Here is a 19,956-nt window from a genome sequence, read left to right on the forward strand (position 1 = left end):
CCAGAGCTGTGGTGAGGGACACACGAGACCTCCAGGGGCTGAAGGAAGCCCAAGGTAAGTAAAGATACATTTTACAACTCCCCTCAGATATCCTTTAAGTACAATCCTGCAGCATCACAGGGAGAAGAACCAAGTCATAGCAATCCAAGGTTTTGCTGTACTAGAAGGGACTTTTGTGAAGTGTGCATTTATGTACAGTGCAGCATCAGTGCTGCTAATAAATCATCATAATGGCATTATTATAATACAAGAAAAGTCCATACAATGAGGTAACCAACATGAATGCATGGACTGCATCTTGTTACAAATGGCAATTACTTCCTTCTACAGATTATTAATACTCAAAAGAGCTCACATCTAACATCCCTGCCACAGTCATAGTCTAATATACACAACACAGTTTAGGGTAAGTTTGGGGGGATTCCAATTAACTTACCTGTGTGTATGTGTGTGTGTGTGTATATATATATATATATATATATATATATATATATATATATATATATATATATATATATATATGTATATATATATACATATATATATATATATATGTATATATATATATATATATATATATATATATATATATTATATATATATCCACACATTCTCTTATTGGATGTAATGCTTGCCTCCTGGTGTTTTGTTAGGGAGGTAATTATTAATACAGTTGGACTGTATGAAGCTGCTGCATTGCTAAGCTGTAGCCCAGTTGCTAAGACATGATGATTGCTGCAACAGCCTGGCAGCCCATAGGTCTGCACAGTTCATTCAGAAGTGGAGGGGTTAAGGAGCCGCACATGCATCAGATCGGGGCTGCTGGATTGCCTCCTCCTCGCCTGGGTTGCTCCCAGATGCTATAAAATACAGTACCATGAACAGAGCTCAGACTGAAACAGGGCTACACAAGTCAGCTTCACGTGGAGAGGATCTACATGGAGCCATTCCCTTCCTGCTAGTGTCAGTACTAAGCTTACGTCTCTCTGCCAGGGGGAGTGATCGGCAACATGAAACTACCGGGATTCCCCCAATAAATACAACAATAAACTCTGAAGAGACTCTTGTAATCCCCCTCATTAGTCTGCTCTCACTGACAGGCACTGGGGACTGTGGCCCTTAGCACTTTATTAGCTGTCATCGTCTAGTAGTGTGTAATATCCTCAGCATCAGCACCACAGCCTGCCTGAGTCTGCTTCAGCCAGGGAGCCGCTCTCCCTCTGCACTGAGCTGAGCCTTCACATCAGCCAGGACTCTGTATTCTCCTTGGATCATAAACTTTTCCCCCTAGCTGGGAATCTGAAGACCTCCTTGTGTCGATCTTGTACAATGGGAGCTGGCGAGCTCAGTGTGTGGATGATTTTATCAGTCTGCTTGATAAATGGTAAATTGATCTCCCCCCTCACCCTGCATTTCACCCATGCCTGCTATTTCATAACACTCCATCATGACTGAATGTTTTATGCACTGGCTGTGTATGTGCAGAACAGGCTAGTGCTTTGTGATGTTGAGATGCGTGGTGTAAAGGCACATCCAAATGTCACTAGAAAAATATTGATACACTGCCCATGCTCATGTTACTGTGTGCTGAAATATTGCAGAGTGAGTGCTGATCATGCTTTTCTCTTGAAGTGTCCATGCAAGGAGAGCACCAGAGAAAGCTCTACAAGGAATTACTGAAGAACTATAACCCTCTAGAGAGACCTGTTTCTAATGACTCCCATCCCCTCACTGTATACTTTGGAATGAGTCTGATGCAGATCATGGATGTGGTAAGTAAGATATGAATGATGATGTCAAACTGCTTTGTATTCAGATGCATTCTTGGGATGTAGGGTCAGGGGAGGACAATGATTCTAACAAGAATGGTCCCTTTCCTGTACCATTGTTCACTACAGTTCTACACATCTGAAAAGTCTTATGTGCAGCCTGGTATCTGGTGAACTGAGAGAGGAGAGTGCAGGTAATGCTTAATGATGCAAACAGTCATCAAGAAGCATAAGCTGGAATAATGTGGAGAGAGCAGTTAATAATGTAACTAACATATCATTTTGTAAATTACATAAATTGCTCTGCGGTGGGAGCTGCTGCTATGATTAAACTGTGTGATGTCATTAAAAAAGCATATTTATTTAATCACAGGAATGTACTGCTTTGTGACACAAGACTATATTTTATACTTGCATCTTGCGAATGTGCCTTTTTGCCTTTATTTACTGCAGTATTTTCATCTGTTATTTCATATGATCTTAGATTGAGGCAATATGAACTATACTAGTAGTTTTGTCAGATAGCTCCGAATCTATGTCACTAAACATGTGGAACACTATCTAAAGTTATTGTGAACAGTGATAACTTTCATAGAGGTCCCTATTCTCTCATTAGTTTCAATAATGCAAACATATCTCATTGGTTTAAAAGGTACTTGCAATTGTAATGGTCATAATAACAAGTTTGACTATTAGAAAATAATAAATCAATAAATCCCTGGATAGATACATTGTTATTAATGAAAAGCTTAAGCAAATGCTTTGAAAACATTCACAAGAGTGTGCTGTAAACATGTCTGTAGGTCAAGGAGTACTTGAGCTAATAATGATATAAACTCAGACTTTCGTAAGAGGGAACATACTGTAATAACATAAAAATACTGTCGCTGCATTTTGAAATACTTGTGACAAAATCATCTGCAGTATGCTGAATAATCTCCACCTATGCACATTAATAGATCAATAGCATTCTGTTCTGGTCCTTGGATATAGTATATGTTGCTCTTGTAATGAATTTAATGCATAGATTCTGATTGGCTTAGCTTGGTGTATGTTATTTCCTGATTCTGGTAGCATACGTTTGAGTAGGAAATGCAGATTCTTCTAATATCTTGAATTTGTTACTTTTATGGTATGAAAAACAGATTGCAGATTACATTCTCTGCATGGAGTTTGTATTTCCTGTTTCTGTTTTTTGTATGGATTTTCTCCAGGCACTTTGGTTTCCTCCCACACCACAAAAACAAATTGATAAGTTAATTAGTTCCTCCCAAAATTGGCCTGAGATGATGGTAGAGGCAGTAGACTAGGACTGTGGTAGGTATTAGATTGTGAGCTCCTTTGAGGGACAGTTAGTGACATGCTATGGACTCTGCAAACTGCTGTGGAAAATGTCAGTGTTATATAAATGCACACCTGAGACAACTTAGCCACTAAAGCTTGGCATACTATAGTTGGTTCTTCCACTTGATTAAGTAGTCTAATTATTTCATAAAATTGACTGCAAATTGATTTCTTATTTTTGAATTTGATTGATGAAAACTGATCAATATTAGGTGCAAAAAAACCCACCAAAACTTGATTGGTGAACTGAGGAAATTTTCATCGGTCATGCAAATATTTGGTGGACCTTTTAATTAATTTTTGTTTGATTGAATTTGGGAGAATACCCTTCCTTCAATTAGATTTTCTTTTGTTGGAACTTCCTTCATTGCAGAGTTGACCATACAGTGATTGCTGTGTATGCTGTTGTGACAAATTCATGTTTGATTAGCTGTTGATATGTTTATCAAACAAGTTGATCAAAATTAAATGGCATGTAACTTAAAGCAAACCTGAACTGAAAATGAATGAATTAATTGTATCTGTAGCACTGATGGTAAATGTAACATTAGTAGCATACAACATAGTCTCAAATTTTATTTTATTTTATTTTCAGTTTAAGTGCTGAATATCTAAGGCTGCATTCTTAACAGGAGCCATGGCAGTCTGATGTAAAATATGCTTCATTTAGCTGAAAAGCAAAGTACATGATAATAGTATGAACTTTATAGCCCTGTCTTGCTATCAGCAGTATTTCCTCAGTCAGCTAGAAGTGTTTACTTTTCAGGAGATCCTGGGTTGAATTTGGCTGCTCTTGAACTGGCACATTTGTATAGATAAAAGCACTAGTGTTTGTAACCCTTGCACTGCAAAATAATTACATAAAATTGTACCTCAGAAACATGAATCTACCATTAAATTAACAAGAGATTTGTTTTGTATGGCTGCATGTCTCATGTCAAAGCATTCTGCCATTGTCTAGATAAAGGCATGTATTAACAAGGTTGGATGGAAAAGGAAATAGAAAGGTCAGAGCTGTCCTCAGCTGTTTATAAGACAACGTTTTTTTGAGCTTTACCAAAATCAGACCTCAAAAGATAAAATGGATTAAACGTTTCATCCACTTGAATGTAGATTTGAGGCACTTTTGTATTGCACTGACAATGTTTATCTTCTTGTTCCTTTATCTAAACAATGTCAGCATGATTAAATATAGGGAGAGCAGCTAATCTGTTATTTTCTAAACAGCAGAGTTGTTGTCCCAATTCGCAAGTGGTACCAAGTACCTGACAAGTAAAAGTAATTCACTGTTGAATGTGAAGCTTGTAATTACGTTGCCCTCAGCACGAGAAGCAGGATAAAATGGCATAGTTGCTAACTAGTAAGTCGAATTGATTGGAAATGACTCCCGGGTTTAGGATGGAAAGCTGTAGGTTAAAGAGGAAATCTGTGAAGCTTCATTGAATATTAAGAAAGAATAACACCTGTGACTCATTTTTTTTCCCTCAAAACATTTTGAGCTTTAGAAGTTAGCAAAATTTCCCCAAACTGTCTGGTTCAACCCCTAGAGTACCTGTTGTAGAAGTTGTCAGACCTCCTGCAGTGCTTGACTGTCATCCAGAGACAATGGTATGGGTGGGTTTATACTTGGTTGTGAGTTTCAGAGGCAATCCAATTGACACGTTCTGTTTGGAAGAAATTGGTCATCATTTTTTTTTACATGAGAAACACCTTATTTCAATAATCATGGCAAGTTTTTTTTCTTACAGTGGTTTTTGTGTTCATTTGCTTCTGCATGGCTGTAATGCCAGAACTCCTCTCGTGCAACTGGACCTACTTATCCATCCTATATGACTGAACCAAGTGAGGTGTGGTTTGCTTTAGTCATGAATGGGTCCAGAAATCTTTTCCTTGTCAAAATAACAAGTTACTGAAAAGTTTATTTCTAGTTTTTGGTGATCAGGTGATCTTCCTTAGACGATACAGACTGATTAAGTATTCTGTCTTTGTAGTTTACCTGGCTTTGTTTCATACATCCTGTAAGACGTCACATCATAATCACAGCTTCCATGTATAGGAGTTCATCTAATTTGTGTAGATGTACTCATAGCTATGAGTATGGACCTTCCATGGCCCAAAACAGTTCAGCACCTCTGATTGGACCTCTTAAATAAAGGGCATTTTAGCTAATTGTTTAAAGAGTAATAACCACTTAGCTATGATGCTGTCCAGTCTGTATACATTGGTAGTATATGATATTGTGGAATTATAGAATTTACTGAAATAAATACACCAATGGAACATGCCATAAATGGGTTATATGATTTTTTGTTTAAAAAAATGAAAGATGACTGCTAGAAGTGTCACTAGTGTCCTAATTCTATTTTACATTCCCTCTCAAGTGGTCAAAATGAATGTCTTGTCAGTTCTAAGAGTGACCTGTTTAATGTAAAGTCATCACAGAAACAAATATCCTTAATGCCCGTGTGTACAGAAATGACATTTTTCTCTGAACCTGAAGATTGCGTTCCTTCAGAGCTTTTACAGAAATGGAAACAATAAATACTGTGGAACTGGCCAATGTGCTGATTCTGGGCTGCTTCCCTGGGGAATGTACTTATAGCTAGCTCTCTAGCATACAGTATGTGTAACATTATGCTGTTCTTTAATAATGTTTGCAGACCTGGCACTCCACAGACACTTCTCTTAGGGGGTGTGAATTTCTGAGCCAAATACTATTTGGCTAAAAGAAGCGTTGTTCAAATATTTAGGAAATGAATTATAGAACAGCCTGACGTCCCCAGGAAACTGTCATGCAATAGGGAATACTTCTGCTGATTTCTGTCCATGTCTTTTTGCTGTCCACCTCCGGACAGTTGATGAGTGATCGTAGACAAGGGAAAGGAATGCATAGTTCCTGTAACTGAATATCATTTTTCAGTATTAGCTGGCATTGCCCTAACCCATTTTTTGAAAGTACAATTTCTCCAGATACGAAAGCCAACCATGAATCTGGCAAGCACTTCCTAACATCCCCCATGGTACTTTTTGTAAAGCAAATGACAAACAACAATGTATCAACTTCTTCACTATAAAATATCACCATGTATCCCTTCTCCAAACTCTTAAAGTCTCAGCTATATGATTACAGTACATTACTGTATAGTGCGTATTGTTATTATGCAAGGCTGTTCGTTTTTACATTATGTTATAAGAGCATTTTAAATAAACTGCCCTGCTCAGCCAAGCTAATAATCTAATTAAGGAGACCCAGGCTGTGACAAAAGTGACACTGAACCAGAAAACAATTTGTCCAGTGTTAAATTAGAATGCAATTCCACTCATTGATCTTTTACTTTTATTGTTTCAATGCTAACAACAACAAAATGGGCAAAACCTATACAATCCATTGTGTTGAAAGCACTGCAGACAGAGATTTCTTTCAGAAATTGTTTTATTGCAATGCCTTAATGTGGCTTTGGTGAGGGATGGTTCCTCTGACTAAAGCGGTAATTGCCACTTGGTCCTCCTGTTTTCAGCTAAGGTCAATCATTTCTGGTACTGGCAAAACCAGTAAGCATTAGGGAGAACATATATAATAGGAAAGATTAGGTTTGTTTGCCAAGGAAGTTATGGTTTTGGAATGAAGGTGTGGCCTATCAAACAATTGTTTAGGTTATTTACTTGTTGTTGAGAAATACATTTTTTTATTTAAAGTATTATGGTTAGGACTTTTTTCTATGTAAGTCATAAAAGCATTCTTTCCTATGCAGACTACCAGATAACAGACATTACCAATTAACCAGGGACTTGCCATGAGCTAAAATTATCTTAATGTGTTAAAGTGCACCTGATCCAAGGCAAAGCTACCTAAGCTAAGCACAGATGTATGTTCATGCTGGATGCACATATCTCTGTATGTTGTCCATTCCTCTCCTTATTACCCATGGTTCCCGTAATCACTCCATAATCTGGCTTTCTGCTGAAAGTCAAATTTGAAATCAGGAAGAGGCTGGCTTGTGCCAATGTTCTCTCCTATCACTCTCCCCCATTCCTTCCTCTTCCCTGCTCCGTTCACTCCCATTAAGTAATATTTTTCAAGGACTGATTATGGTGACTTGGGGGAATGAGAAGAGGAACAGACCACACACAGAGTTATGTGGTTCCAGCAGGGCCGGCTCTATCATAAAGCAAGGTGAAACATTTGCATCAGAAGCAGAGATTACAGGGACAGAATTTTTGTACTGTGTGTTTACACTAACAGCATGCAGTCAGAGTAGGAGGAGAAGCGAGAGGAGAGCAAGGTCATGATTGGAGAAAAGCAGCTTGTTGTGCTGTGTGAGGAGTCTGACAGTGAGCGAGGAGGGGGGAGGCAGGAGAGCAGCAGTGTTTCATTTACATTTGACTTGCACAGCAGAAGGGAGGAAGTGGCACTGCTGTCCTGACTTAGGAGGAATGGAGTGGCTGAGGGTGAGCAGTTTGTTTGTCATAGAATCAAAGCCAGCCAGTGTGCTATTGTGTTGAGCTGCAGCATGTCATGTGAGAACATTAAATGAAGCAGAGTGAATTGTCGGGTGCTGTGCGATCATTCCAAATCGGGGTGGGCAGCGCATCCTCACACGTTTGCCTCAGGCAGCAAAAAGTTTAGAACCGGCCCTGGGTTCCAGCAGGCAGTTTTGCCACGGGTCAAGTGTCCTTTAAATTCTACTGACACAGGGGGGAAAGAAATACACCCTATACACCCTCAAGGCAAGATATTATCAGGGCATGCAATTGTACTTTCGTTTCAAAGATTTTTATTAAGAAAAAGCAGCAATATAAGAACAGACATTCTCAAAGGTATTCCCTGCAGGGGTATTCTACTTAGATTAACAATCACATATGGCAGAAAAACTAAGGTAAAATTCACAAAGATTGCCCACAGATAATTTTTATCACTCTTTTTTACCCTCACATTGTGAGCAATAACAGTATTAGCACAAAAATAATCAACACATCACACAGAACTGCATTCACCAGTCAAAGGTAAATAACTGCCTAGAGATACTGTATTTTACAGACCATAAGACACTCCTGACAATAAGATGCACCTAGGTTTAGAGGACAAAAACCAGGGTAAAAAAAATAAAAAATAAACTAAACCTGGTGCATCCATGGTGCACGGTCATCTTGTGGACCTTGGCCCTCCAAACCCCTCTAATTATGTCCCCTTTGTACCTCTTGTGTCCTTCTCTGTCTCTCCTGTGTCCTCCTCTGTCCATATCCCCTTGTGTCTTCTCTGCTCCTCTGTGTCCTCCTTTTCCCCATGTCCTCCTCTGTCCCCTAGTGTCCTTCTGTCTCCTTCTCTGACCCCTGTGTTTCATCTGTCCTGTGTCTCTTCAGTACTGTGTCCTCTGGTGTCGCCTCTGTTCCTGTGTCCTCCCAGCAGGCAACATACTTACCAATCAACGTGAACAGGCAGGAGTTCCGAAACGAGCCATGGAGCAGAGAGGATTCAGGGATTCCATTCATGTGCACAATGTGGCACAAGCTTAACAGGACTTGCTTCAGCCTTCAGATGCCATGCGGCCAATCAGACAGGGGAACTGAAACCATCCAATTGCCGCCTGCTGTTCTAACTGGAGCTGATGGTCCTGCCCTCGGGACCACGGCTCCATCATTGGGCCACGGCTCCATCATTGGGCCAAGGCTCCACCATCGGGTCAATTGTTGACGGACCCTTTTACACTATGGCGTTGCAGTAAGCTATTTTACTGCAAGATCCCACTAAGTCAATAAAAATCTATGGAGACTTTCATACTTACGGGATGCACCTAAAGTAATTATCTAACCACATAGCTGCCGCAAAATCATCCGTGTGTTACCGCATGATCTGTGCCTACCGCGCGGATTAACGCAAATCTATAGCTATGCAGTGACTGTGAATGATGGAGTGTGTCGCGGTACACATGTGTGGATCTACGGAAATCCTGGTGACGTACTTCCTGTCCAGAAGGACAGATAGCTTGCACAATATTATTGGTTCTATAGCAATATTGTTTGTATCATTCCAAAACTGCTATCCAAAAAGATCTCTAAAGATCATTTTATGCAGTAGAGCATTTAAATGTGTATGTGGCTTTAGTAAATCAGGTCCATTGTCTGCTAAAGGACTGTAAATGTTGCCACAGTGACGTGGGTTATATCAGGAGTGCAGTGAGGATTCCCAAAATGATGACAATCACTGAAAAAGTAGTTTGTAAGATGGTCTTATAGCCTTCTAATAATCTGACAGCTGCAACATCTCTTGCTCTGGTACGCAATCTGTAGATGTATAGAAATTATGAATGCCGGCTCACATGTGATCTGACCAAGCCATGCTGCAAGAATGTGGGCTTTGCTGTGTATGAGTGGGTTTCAATGCTTGAATTATAATGATTTTACTTTACTGAATGAGTAATATATGCTGCAGTGGCCCCGGACTAATTATGTTTTCTTTTGTAGCTTTTTTATTGCTGTCTGTCTGTGTCTGCGGTCTCATTGTAATCCCATGAAAAATCCACTAGGTAGCTAGTGACTGTGACAGCAGGGGAGAAGTCACTTCAAAGAAGTCAGACTGAAATGGTATCCCATAGCAATGTTCCATAGCTGTGTTCCTGAACACCGTACAGAGCAGCTGCTTGTGAGCAGTGTTGGTAAAGCTGTATTAAAGGACAACTATCCTATAGAATTTAAAATACATACATATAAAATGTACATTTCTCCCAGAATAAAATGAACTGTAAAGGACAACTATGCTGAAGAATTTAAAATATATACATATAAAATGTACATTTCTCCCAGAATAAAATGAACTGTAAATTACCTTTTTCCTATGTTGTTGTCACTTACACGGAATAGTAAAAAGATGACAGATCTAACAGATTTTGGACTCCTCATGGGAGATTCTCAGTATTAAAGGACACCTGAACTGAGAGTTTTTTGGAGGCTGCCATATTTCTTCTTAAATAATACCAGTTGCCTGGCAGCCCTGCTGATCTGTTTGGCTGCAGTAGTGTTTGAATCACACACCTGAAACAAGCATTGGGCTAATCCTTTTACACTTTGTGCTGTGCGGTTGTGATGCGATTTGGAACACTTTATAGCCATGTGTTGTGACCAAAGAAAAAAACATGCGACTTCCTGTGCACTTCCAGGATTACAGTGAAAGTTGCTCTGTAACGTACTGCAGCTTGTGCATTACCTGGACCACTTCCGTTGCATCCCATCGCACCATAGGCAGTGTGTCATGTTTCACTGTCTGACTTTAACCACTTCAGGACAAGAGCAATTTTCACATATCAGGGCTGCTCCCATTCATTTGACAATAACTTTATTATTACTTATCACACCTAAATGATCTATGTATTGTGTTTTTTTCCAGGACAAATTAGGCTTTTAGTGAGCAATATTTTTGTTTAGTAATTACCTTATTTTCTATGAATTTAAAGGGAAAATAAGGGGAAAATGGAAAAAACACACTATTTCTCCATTTACATCCATTATAGCTTTAAAATAAACAGTGCTAACTATAAGTTAAACCCCATGTATGCTGACAATATTGTATTTGGAAAGAACGGTGTATTTCTTTCTGTTTTGTGTTTTTTTGCTTTCTCATTGTACACTGTCGTTGGTTACAAAACCTTATTTGCAAATTTGTAATATACCCTCAAAAAGTCAAGTTCCTAAGGTAAAAAGATAGTTATTTTCTTTTATACACCTTCACTTTGTTTTCATTTTACAAGTCTTGGTTTTGGTACAGAATATACAACATTTTTATTGCTTTTGGTTCAGTTTGTTACTAAAAAGAATACACAAGACATAGCCCTTAACCCTAAAACACCCTAAAATCTATTCTACTACTTATCACGGTTAAAATGTTACCCCATATGTCTTGTATAGCTATACTAATACTTTCCCAACTTTGATTATAATTTTGAAAATTAATTTTTATGTTGAATTGAGTTTATCCCTACCCATTTCTCATGTGATGTGGGTCCAAGCTTTAAACCTCACCAAAATGTATTATACAACTCCTCCCGGATAAAATGATACCACATATGCCTCATTTAGTAACAAACTGGTGATGCACTCTCCACAATTACACTGGACGTGTATACTCATCCAGTTAGGCTGAAGTAGTTAATGGCCACTGCAACAAGCTGCGGAGTACTGCGATACGACTCACCATTGTAAGTGTAAATGGACCCTCAAACTTCAGTCAAAAACATCTGTATGCTTGTTCAGGGTCTATGGCTAAAAGTATTGGAGGCAGAGGATCAGCAGGACAGCCAGGCAAATGGTATTGTTCAAAAGGATATAAATATGGCAACCTCCATATCCCTCTCAGTTCAGGTGTCCTTTAATATGGAGACTCTCCCATGAGAAGATTGACTAGTCCAAAATCTGTCATATTTGTCAGCTTTCTACTACCTAATGAAAGTGGCAACAACATAGGAAAAGAGTTATTGATAGTGCATTGCATTCTGGGAGAGATGTACGTATGCATTTTTAACTTTTCATTTTTTTTGATAGTGGTCCTTTAAATACAGCCGCAGTCAGAGGGTCAGGTCCAGGTTATTTAGACACTGGACTCCTGGCACCTCCAATAATTATTCTTGATTGTTTCTATCTACTGATGTCTGTTGAGGAATCTCTGCTCCTCAGTATCTGATCCTGCACAGAATATAGCAATCTCACATATATTTTACCAGTCTTCTGTATTACCCCTGCAGTTCCTTCCCTGCTCTCTATGGTACAGTATGTACCGCTGTGTGTCTGTATGGAGATCACGGTGTAAACTCAAGATAACAGCTTAATTACGTCTGTTAACAGTTTCATAGTTTTAACGGTATACTTTTAAACTCTAAAGAGAATCTAGATACCAAGATACTTTTATCATCCTGTGCTTTGAACTTTTATATCCAGTTAATCTCTTAGAGCAGAATTGAACAAGCTACGTGACTATTTCAGTTTATTCGTTGTCTGCAAATATGACTTGTTGGTTTACAGTTCATTTTTTCTAAGTTATTCCCTCCTAACTTTTTGGAAGGAAGTGCTAGAGTCACACTTTTTATTTTTGTGTTTGGCATTCTACCAACAACAAGTGGATTTACTGTGTTCGACCTTTGAGAATAAATATTTTTTTCTAACTCTAAATAAAGTGGATAATACATCCACAGGCATGTGACATTTGCAGGCAGCTGGCATTGCAGTAGTATGGCGCTTGGACAGTGCAGTATCCAGTTCACTACATCTGATTTGGTGGCAATCAGCCAATCATTCACTAAATGTCATATCGTATACAGTCTTCAACCACAATCACAAGGTAACCACAAAGTTATCAACTGCTGTACACCTACTAATTAAAATTACCCCATTCAATTGCATGTACATTAACTAAATGTAAGTCAGCTTCCAACTTTTGGGTAGCTGAACTGTGTGGTAGTAGTGTTACTCAGCTACCTATGTGAACTGGCAGTTAGCCATTCTCAACTGCCTCAACTAACTGCAGTCAACCGAGTAATGTTTGTACATGATAATGTAAAGCAGTTATGATTTTTTCTGTAGGCACAGATGGATTTCTGGAAAATCCACACAAGCCTGCACCTAGGGCAGCTGCTGCCCAAGAGGGCATCTGGGTATAATAGAGCATATATGAAAGAGGAAGCTGAAAATGGGGATCAACACATGAAAAAGGGAAGCTCATGCCTTAGGGAGCTGTTCATGAGAGAAAAGTGCTGCTGTACATGGATGAAACACATGGGAGCGGGGGCCGCCCGCATATAGATGTGAGGGTTTCTCCAGCACATGAAAGGGCAGCCACAACATAATTGGCTTAGGGGCAGTGAAAGTATAAAACTGGCTTTCTCTGTCGTTTTTCTGTCAAGAAAACTTGACAAATGTTGGCTAAATGTACTGTATGCTGCAGAGTTTACTACTTATTTAAAATGCTTTACTTTCTTAGAGAATTTGGGGCCATTCCCTGTATATACTAGTTATTTAAAATCGACCATTTATCATCCACTTTGCAAGTGCAATACAGCGGGAGAAGGCACAAGTATGTTTTATACATTCCAAGTTATCATTAATCTTTAAAGATACAGATAGAGCCAGCTTACCTCCCTGACTAACATGGGGACGGCTAGGTAGCAACGGTGCAGATCTGTGGCACTCCCTCAACCCCAGTACTCAGAAATAATGAAAGATCCACAACTTGGCTTCAGCTTTCACCTAATGGCAATATTCATTGTCATATTATTTTGTTGCGGTGGCTGTGAACAAGCGTCCCATGATGCTAAATAGCTGTTAGCTGCTCCGTTCCAGTCACCAGGCACCCACCTCCTCTCATCCCACTGCAGTGTGTATCACATTTCTGCACTTTGCTGGATTTATTGACGTCCTGGGAATAAATCTGTGGGAAGCCTGAGACTATGCAGTGCCACCTGTCTCGTTGTTGCCATGTAATATTATTTGTGCAACTAAAGGTGCGCACACAAATTTACCTGATGTCATCCGTTGGGGATCGTGAATTCAGCTGTATAGCTGACAATGAGCTCTGTTGCTAAGGGGGGGGGGCGCAAGGATGACATGCAACACCTATGTGACGTCAGGTGGCGGGAGGGGGAGTGTTGTGCACAATGAAGTTGGCCACCGCTCAGGTGAGTTGATTCGCCTGGGTGATCACTTATGGGGCTGCCATCAGGGGCAACTGCACACACACCTGACTATCGGCTGAGGCGGTCGTTATCAGCCGCCTCAGTCGACTTTAGTCATGTGTGTGTACACAGCTTAACCACTTCAGCCTTTAGTATTTTTTCACCTTATGCATGCAAACAATTTTCACCTCCCATTCATTCACCAATAACTTTATCACTACTTATCACAATGAATTGATCTATATCTTGTTTTTTTCCGCCACAAATAAGGCTTTATTTGAGTGGTACATTTTGCTAAGAATTATTTTTTTCTAAATGTAGTTTAATGGGAATATTAAGAAAAAAGGGAAAAAGTCATTATTTCTCAGTTTTCGTCCATTATAGCTTTAAAATAATACATAGTACCATAATTAAAACCCACATATTTTATTTGCCCATTTATCCCGGTTATTATACCATTTAATTTATCACAATGTATGGCGCCAATATTTTATTTGGAAATAAAGTTGCATTTTTTTTCAGTTTTGTGTCCATCACTTTTTACAAGCTTATAATTTAAAAAAAAAAATAGTAGTAATATACCCTCTTGACATGCATATTAAAAAAGTTCAGACCCTTAGGTAACTATTTATTTTTTTAATTCAAAATTTTATTTGAGTATTTTTTGGAGAGTGTGGAAGGTAAACAGTTAATTTATAAATGTAATTGTATGTCTGTTTATTAAAAAGTTCTATGGCCTCAGTCGTTTGTTTTTTGATCCTGTAAGCGAGCTTACAGGAAGTGAAGGGAGGACGTGAATTTTTCTTTTACTTCAGAAAGATCGCGGCTTCTCATAGAAGCCGTCGGTCTTTCTAACGGGGACTTAGATCAATGAATGGGAACTGAGTTCCCATTCATTGATCTCTGGGCTAATGGGTGGTGGCACGGCTACATCCAAAAGGCTTAACGCAGATAAACTTCATCTTTAACCACTTCAGCCTACAGCTTCGAAAATCTTATGCATCCAAGCAATGTTCACCTCCCATTCATTCGCTAATAACTTTATCGCTACTTATCAAAATTAATTGATCTATATCTCGTTTTTTCCGCCACTAATTAGGCTTTCTTTAGGTAGTACATTTTGCTAAGAGCCACTTTACTGTAAATACATTTTTAACAGGAAGATTAAGATAGAAATGGAAAAAAAACATTATTTCTCAGTTTTTGGCCATTATAGTTTAAAATTAATACATGCTACAGTAATTAAAACCCATGCATTTTATGTGCCCATTTGTCCCGCTTATTACACCATTTAAATTACGTCCCTATCACAATTTATGGCGCCGATATTTTATTTAGAAATAAAGGTGCATTTTTTCAATTTGCGTCGATCACTATTTACAAGCTTATAATTTTAAAAAATGTAATAAGATACTCTCTTGACATGTATATTTAAAAAGTTCAGACCCTTAGGTAACTATTTATGTAGTTTTTTTTTTTTAATTGTAATTTTTTTTATTATTTTTTTTAATACAAAAATGTATTTGGGTAATTTTAGTTTGGGAGGTAAATAGCCAATTTTAGATGTAAAATAATGTATTTTTTATTCAATACAGGTATGTGGGTGCAGTTTACTATTTGGCCACAAGATGGCCACATTCAAAAAGTTCCTAGATGCGAACGATGTCGCATCTAGGAACTAAAATGAAGAGAAGTTGTTTCCTGGGGGCAGAAATACCACGCTCTCTGATGAGAAAGCGTCGGTATTTCTGCCGGGGACTTGGATCGGTGAATGGGAATTATATTCCCATTCACTGATCGGGGGGGTAGCGTGAGGCAGCGGGGGCGCGCGCGGGCGCGCGCCCGATCGCGCGCACAACACGGCTGCAGCACCACTGCCTATCTGGACGGATATATGCGTCCAGATATGGCGAAGTGGTTAAAGATATTCAGAAATGAAAAACCAAGAAGAGCTTCTTCCAGCCCCATAAACACGTGTAAGTCCCTCCCCGTCCTCCCGTGCCTTTCAGCCGCGATCAGTCCCGGTAACTGCCTCAGTCTGGATCAGTCTGGGTCTTCTGCGCATGCTCGGACCTCTTGTGCATGCGCACAAGACCTAGACTGGCACGGCTGAGCAAGTTACCGGGGGTAATTGCGGCTCAACAACAGACAATGGGAGGACAGCAAGGGACTCACAAGTGTTTAGGGGGCTGGAGAAATCCACGGGTAAGTATTGATTCTTCTTAGTTTTTCATCTCTGAGTCTCTTTAAGCCTTTTGTACATGGAACTTTGAGTTCACTTTGTCAACCTGAGCTTGATCTTGAGATTATGGTCTCTTTATACCTGGAAAACGCTGAGCAACTGGTCTCAAACTGCAGCTGATCAACAGTCAACCTTCATTAAAATTAATGTTACAATGACATTGGAAGAAATTCCGAGGTCTACGCACAGTAGGCTTTTAGAGGTGAGTGAATTTTTTTTTTACTACGTACCCAGATGCACCCTCTATCATCTTGATTTAAAGTCTCTCATTTAAGCTGCTCTAACACCAAACATAAAATAAAAAATAAGAAAGTAGAAAGTAAACTTTAAATGTTGGTAACCAAGTTCCAGCCTCTTATTTTTTTCCCCACAACTTCCATCCCATTTGGCAGTCTGCCAGCTGTTGCCAGGAGAGAGAGTCAGGAGATGTTTGGGGCTGAAAAATGCTCACCTCTCTTTTAGAACAGGAGATAGTTAACCTCCTGATGTGGTGCAATAAATCAAGATGGTGACATGTCATTTTTATCAGCAAAAAAAGCTGTGGTAAGTGGCTGTTTTAGAGTGTAAATGATGCAGTAATGCTGTAATTTACTATGTATTAGGGATGCTTGTTGAACTTTAAATCTTTTTTTGTAAAGAAGAAAAAAAAATAGATTTTGGCAGTAGTTTTTGGAAGATTTTTATGAGGTCAAAATAGACACCAGTAGAGATGCTCTAACCAACCTCTTCTCAGGGCATATGGAGGCAGGGGTCATTGCTATAACAATAATTACAGCAATATTACCTTTGTTTAAAGCTGCTTGAAACAATGAAAAATCTGCTTGAGTACATAGCTAACACCACACTGTCCAACTGTCCCAATTTTCTCGGGATTCTCACGTTTTGGGGGGGTCTGTTCCCGGGTCCTGGGTTGCTCCCTCTTTGTCCCGCTTTATCCTACCATCTCCCCCTGCTTGGCATAGTAATGTGCAACCGAATTTCTCATTATCTCCCCTTGCCATCTGTTGCTATAAATTCTTTAGTCACTGCTCCCCCTAGTGGCTGGCATCTCCTTCCTCTCCTCCTCCATCGCATGGTGATGTGTGTAGAGAGATGCCGCTGGTCTCACAGCAGTGACCGGAGGAGTTGGGAGAAGTGAGAAACAGAAAGCTTCTTCTACTGCGTGGTAGTGTGCCCTTATACTGCTGGGTGGGGGGAGCACAGGAGAGAGGGGGCTTCCATAACGCTATGTTATTTACCAGACACACACACAGGCGTTTATCTTGCCCTGTGCAGGAATGTTATGTGCTCTGGGTAACAAGCAGCAGTATTTGTCAGGGTCAGTTAACCCTTGCAGCACAGGCAGCAAGCACTTCAGGCTGTCATTTTCTCAGATGGCTCTACCTCACAGCTCCCAACTGTCCCTCTTTTGGAAGGGACCTCTTTGGGAACCCAGTCCATCTTTCTTCCTCATTTGTCCTCTTTCAGGACTCCTATGCAGATCTGTGTAAATATATGTATGCTTCTACGGAAAATATGCTTAAACGACGTTAAACTTTATTCTCATTCTTTGTATTAATATATATTTCTATTTTCAAATGTTAATTTGAATGGAAATGAACCAGGATAGAAAGTACCAGTGTGAGTTGTATTATAAAACATACAGTATTTTTCTTATGAAATCTTTATGGTATGCATGACTGGGGGTGTGCAGGGGTCGTGATAAGGGGTGAGGTAGGGGTGTGGCTTAAGTGTCCCTCTTTCTTATCTCAGAAAGTTGGGAGGTATGGCTAACACCATAAAATGCCAGCCACCCCTGCAGGATGTGACTAGTATGAAGCTATGCCAGCTGTAAAATCTCAGGGCTTTAGAATATATGCAATGCTCTCAGACTCCCCTGCATAATGCCTGCCTGTCTGCGCATTGCAGTGGGATGTTGCTGGCGGGTTGAGGAGGAGTGGCCGCTGCTGAACACTATCTCCTTGTTTTGTCTCTTTTCCCACAAACTCCCCTGTGTACTCACCTGGACCTGAAGGTTCTGGTGATGATGTCATGCAGGGGCTCTAGTCTGGACGCCGCATGATCACAGTGCCTCCTGCAGGCAGTGGCGGCGGCAGGGGGATGCTTTGGAGTTCTGAAGCACCCCCTAAGTTTGTCCAAGCACCCTATTAACACTTCCCAGCGTGAACTGACTTTTGGCGTCTAACAGACGCCGCGTCAGTTCACCGGCAGCAGCAGCGCGGAGCTCCGGCAGCGGCAGAGCAGGGCTACGGTAAAATGGCATCTGAAGCCATGCTCTGGAGACTTCGAGTCTGCAGTGCAGGGATTCGGGCGCTATTTTCCCGTAGCCCTGCTCTCAGAGGATCGTGGGAGCTGCGCGCCGGGTGGAGGCCAGGACAGGAGTTCCTCAGCAGGTGAGTAAATGTTTTTATTTTTTTAATTTATTAACCTCCTTGCCGGTTATCCCGAGCTCAGCTCGGGGTAACCTGCCGAGGAGGATTCCTCAGGCCCTGCTGGGCCGATTTGCATAATTTTTTTTTATACACGCAGCTAGCACTTTGCTAGCTGCGTGTCACTTACGATTGCCGCCGATCCGCCGCTAACCGCCGCATCAGAGGGTGCCCCTGAGACCTGTGCGCTGCCTGGCCAATCAGTGCCAGGCAGCGCTGAGGGGTGGATCGGGACTCCCTCTGACGTCACGACGTCGATGACGTCGGTGACGTCATTGCGCCCATCGCCATGGCGACGGGGAAGCCCTCATGGAAAGAACGGGATTTCCGGATGGGCATATGCGCCGGAGGCGATCGGCGCATACGGGGGGACGCTGCAGGGAGGGGGGAAGCATGTAGCTAGCGCTAGGCTAGCTACATGCTAAAAAAAAAAAAAATGCAAAAAAACACCCTCCCTGCAGTGCGCAGCAAATAATTAGAACGGCAGGGAGGTTAACAGGTGTATTTTCTGGGCAAGTCTGCCACATGATTGAAGTGTTTTCTGGGTAAATGTACCACATGATTGAAGTGTTTTCTGGGCAAGTCTGCCACATGATTGAAGGTGTTTTCTGGTCAACTCTGCCACATGATTGAAGTGTTTTCTGGGCAAGTCTGCCACATGATTGAAGGTGTCTTCTGGGCAAGTCTGCCACATGATTGAATTGTTTTCTGGGCAAGTCTGCCACATGATTGTGTTTTCTGGTCAAATCTGCTACATGATTGAACGTATTTTCTGGACAAGTCTGCCACATTATTGCACATATTTTCTGGTCAAATCTGCTGACATGATTGAACGTATTTTCTGGTCAAATCTGCCACATGATTGAACGTGTTTTCTGGTCAAATCTGCCACATGATTGAACATATTTTCTGGTCAAGTCTGCCACATTATTGCACATATTTTCTGGTCAAATCTACTGACATGATTGAACATATTTTCTGGTCAAATCTGCCACATGATTGAACGTGTTTTGTGTTCAAATTTGTGGACATGATTGAACGTATTTTCTGGGCAAATCTGCTCACATTACACGTATTTTCTTGAGAAAACCTGCACAATTATGTGAATTTTCTGGGGAAAGGGTCACCAAACCTGCCCACTGTCTTTGCGTTGCATTTTTAAAGGGAACCCGAGGTGAAAATAATATTGAGGCTGCCATATTTATCTCTTTTTAAGCAATACCAGTTGCCTGGCTGCCGTGCTGGTCCTTTGCCTCTAATTCTTTCAACCATAGACCCTGAACAAGCATGCAGCAGGTCAGGGGTTTCTGGCAATATTGTCAGAACTGACAAGATTAGCTGCATGCTTGTTTCTGGTGTAATTCAGTTCACTACTGCAGCCAAATAGATCAGCAGGGCTGCCAGGCAACTACTATTGTTTAAAAGGAAATAAATATGGCAGCCTCCTTAGCACTCTCACCTCGGGTTCACTTTAAACTACAGTTAGCTCCGCCCTCATCCAGTCATGGCCACGCCCA

General features: G+C 40.6%; 1 protein-coding gene across 1 annotated transcript in view; it reads left to right on the plus strand.

The window, feature by feature from the left end:
• The first annotated feature begins 782 nt into the window (after nucleotides 1–782).
• The window catches only part of CHRNA7 (cholinergic receptor nicotinic alpha 7 subunit), a 272,056-nt gene continuing 252,882 nt past the window's right edge, over nucleotides 783–19,956 (plus strand). Inside the window, exons 1-2 of the mRNA XM_068272530.1 lie at nucleotides 783–1,384; nucleotides 1,633–1,772. Coding sequence (XP_068128631.1) covers nucleotides 1,330–1,384; nucleotides 1,633–1,772 — 195 coding nt within the window. The 5' untranslated portion in view covers nucleotides 783–1,329. The remainder of the gene's footprint in view (nucleotides 1,385–1,632; nucleotides 1,773–19,956) is intronic.

The sequence above is a fragment of the Hyperolius riggenbachi genome, chromosome 3 (genome assembly GCF_040937935.1).
Source record: "Hyperolius riggenbachi isolate aHypRig1 chromosome 3, aHypRig1.pri, whole genome shotgun sequence".
NCBI lineage: Eukaryota > Metazoa > Chordata > Amphibia > Anura > Hyperoliidae > Hyperolius > Hyperolius riggenbachi.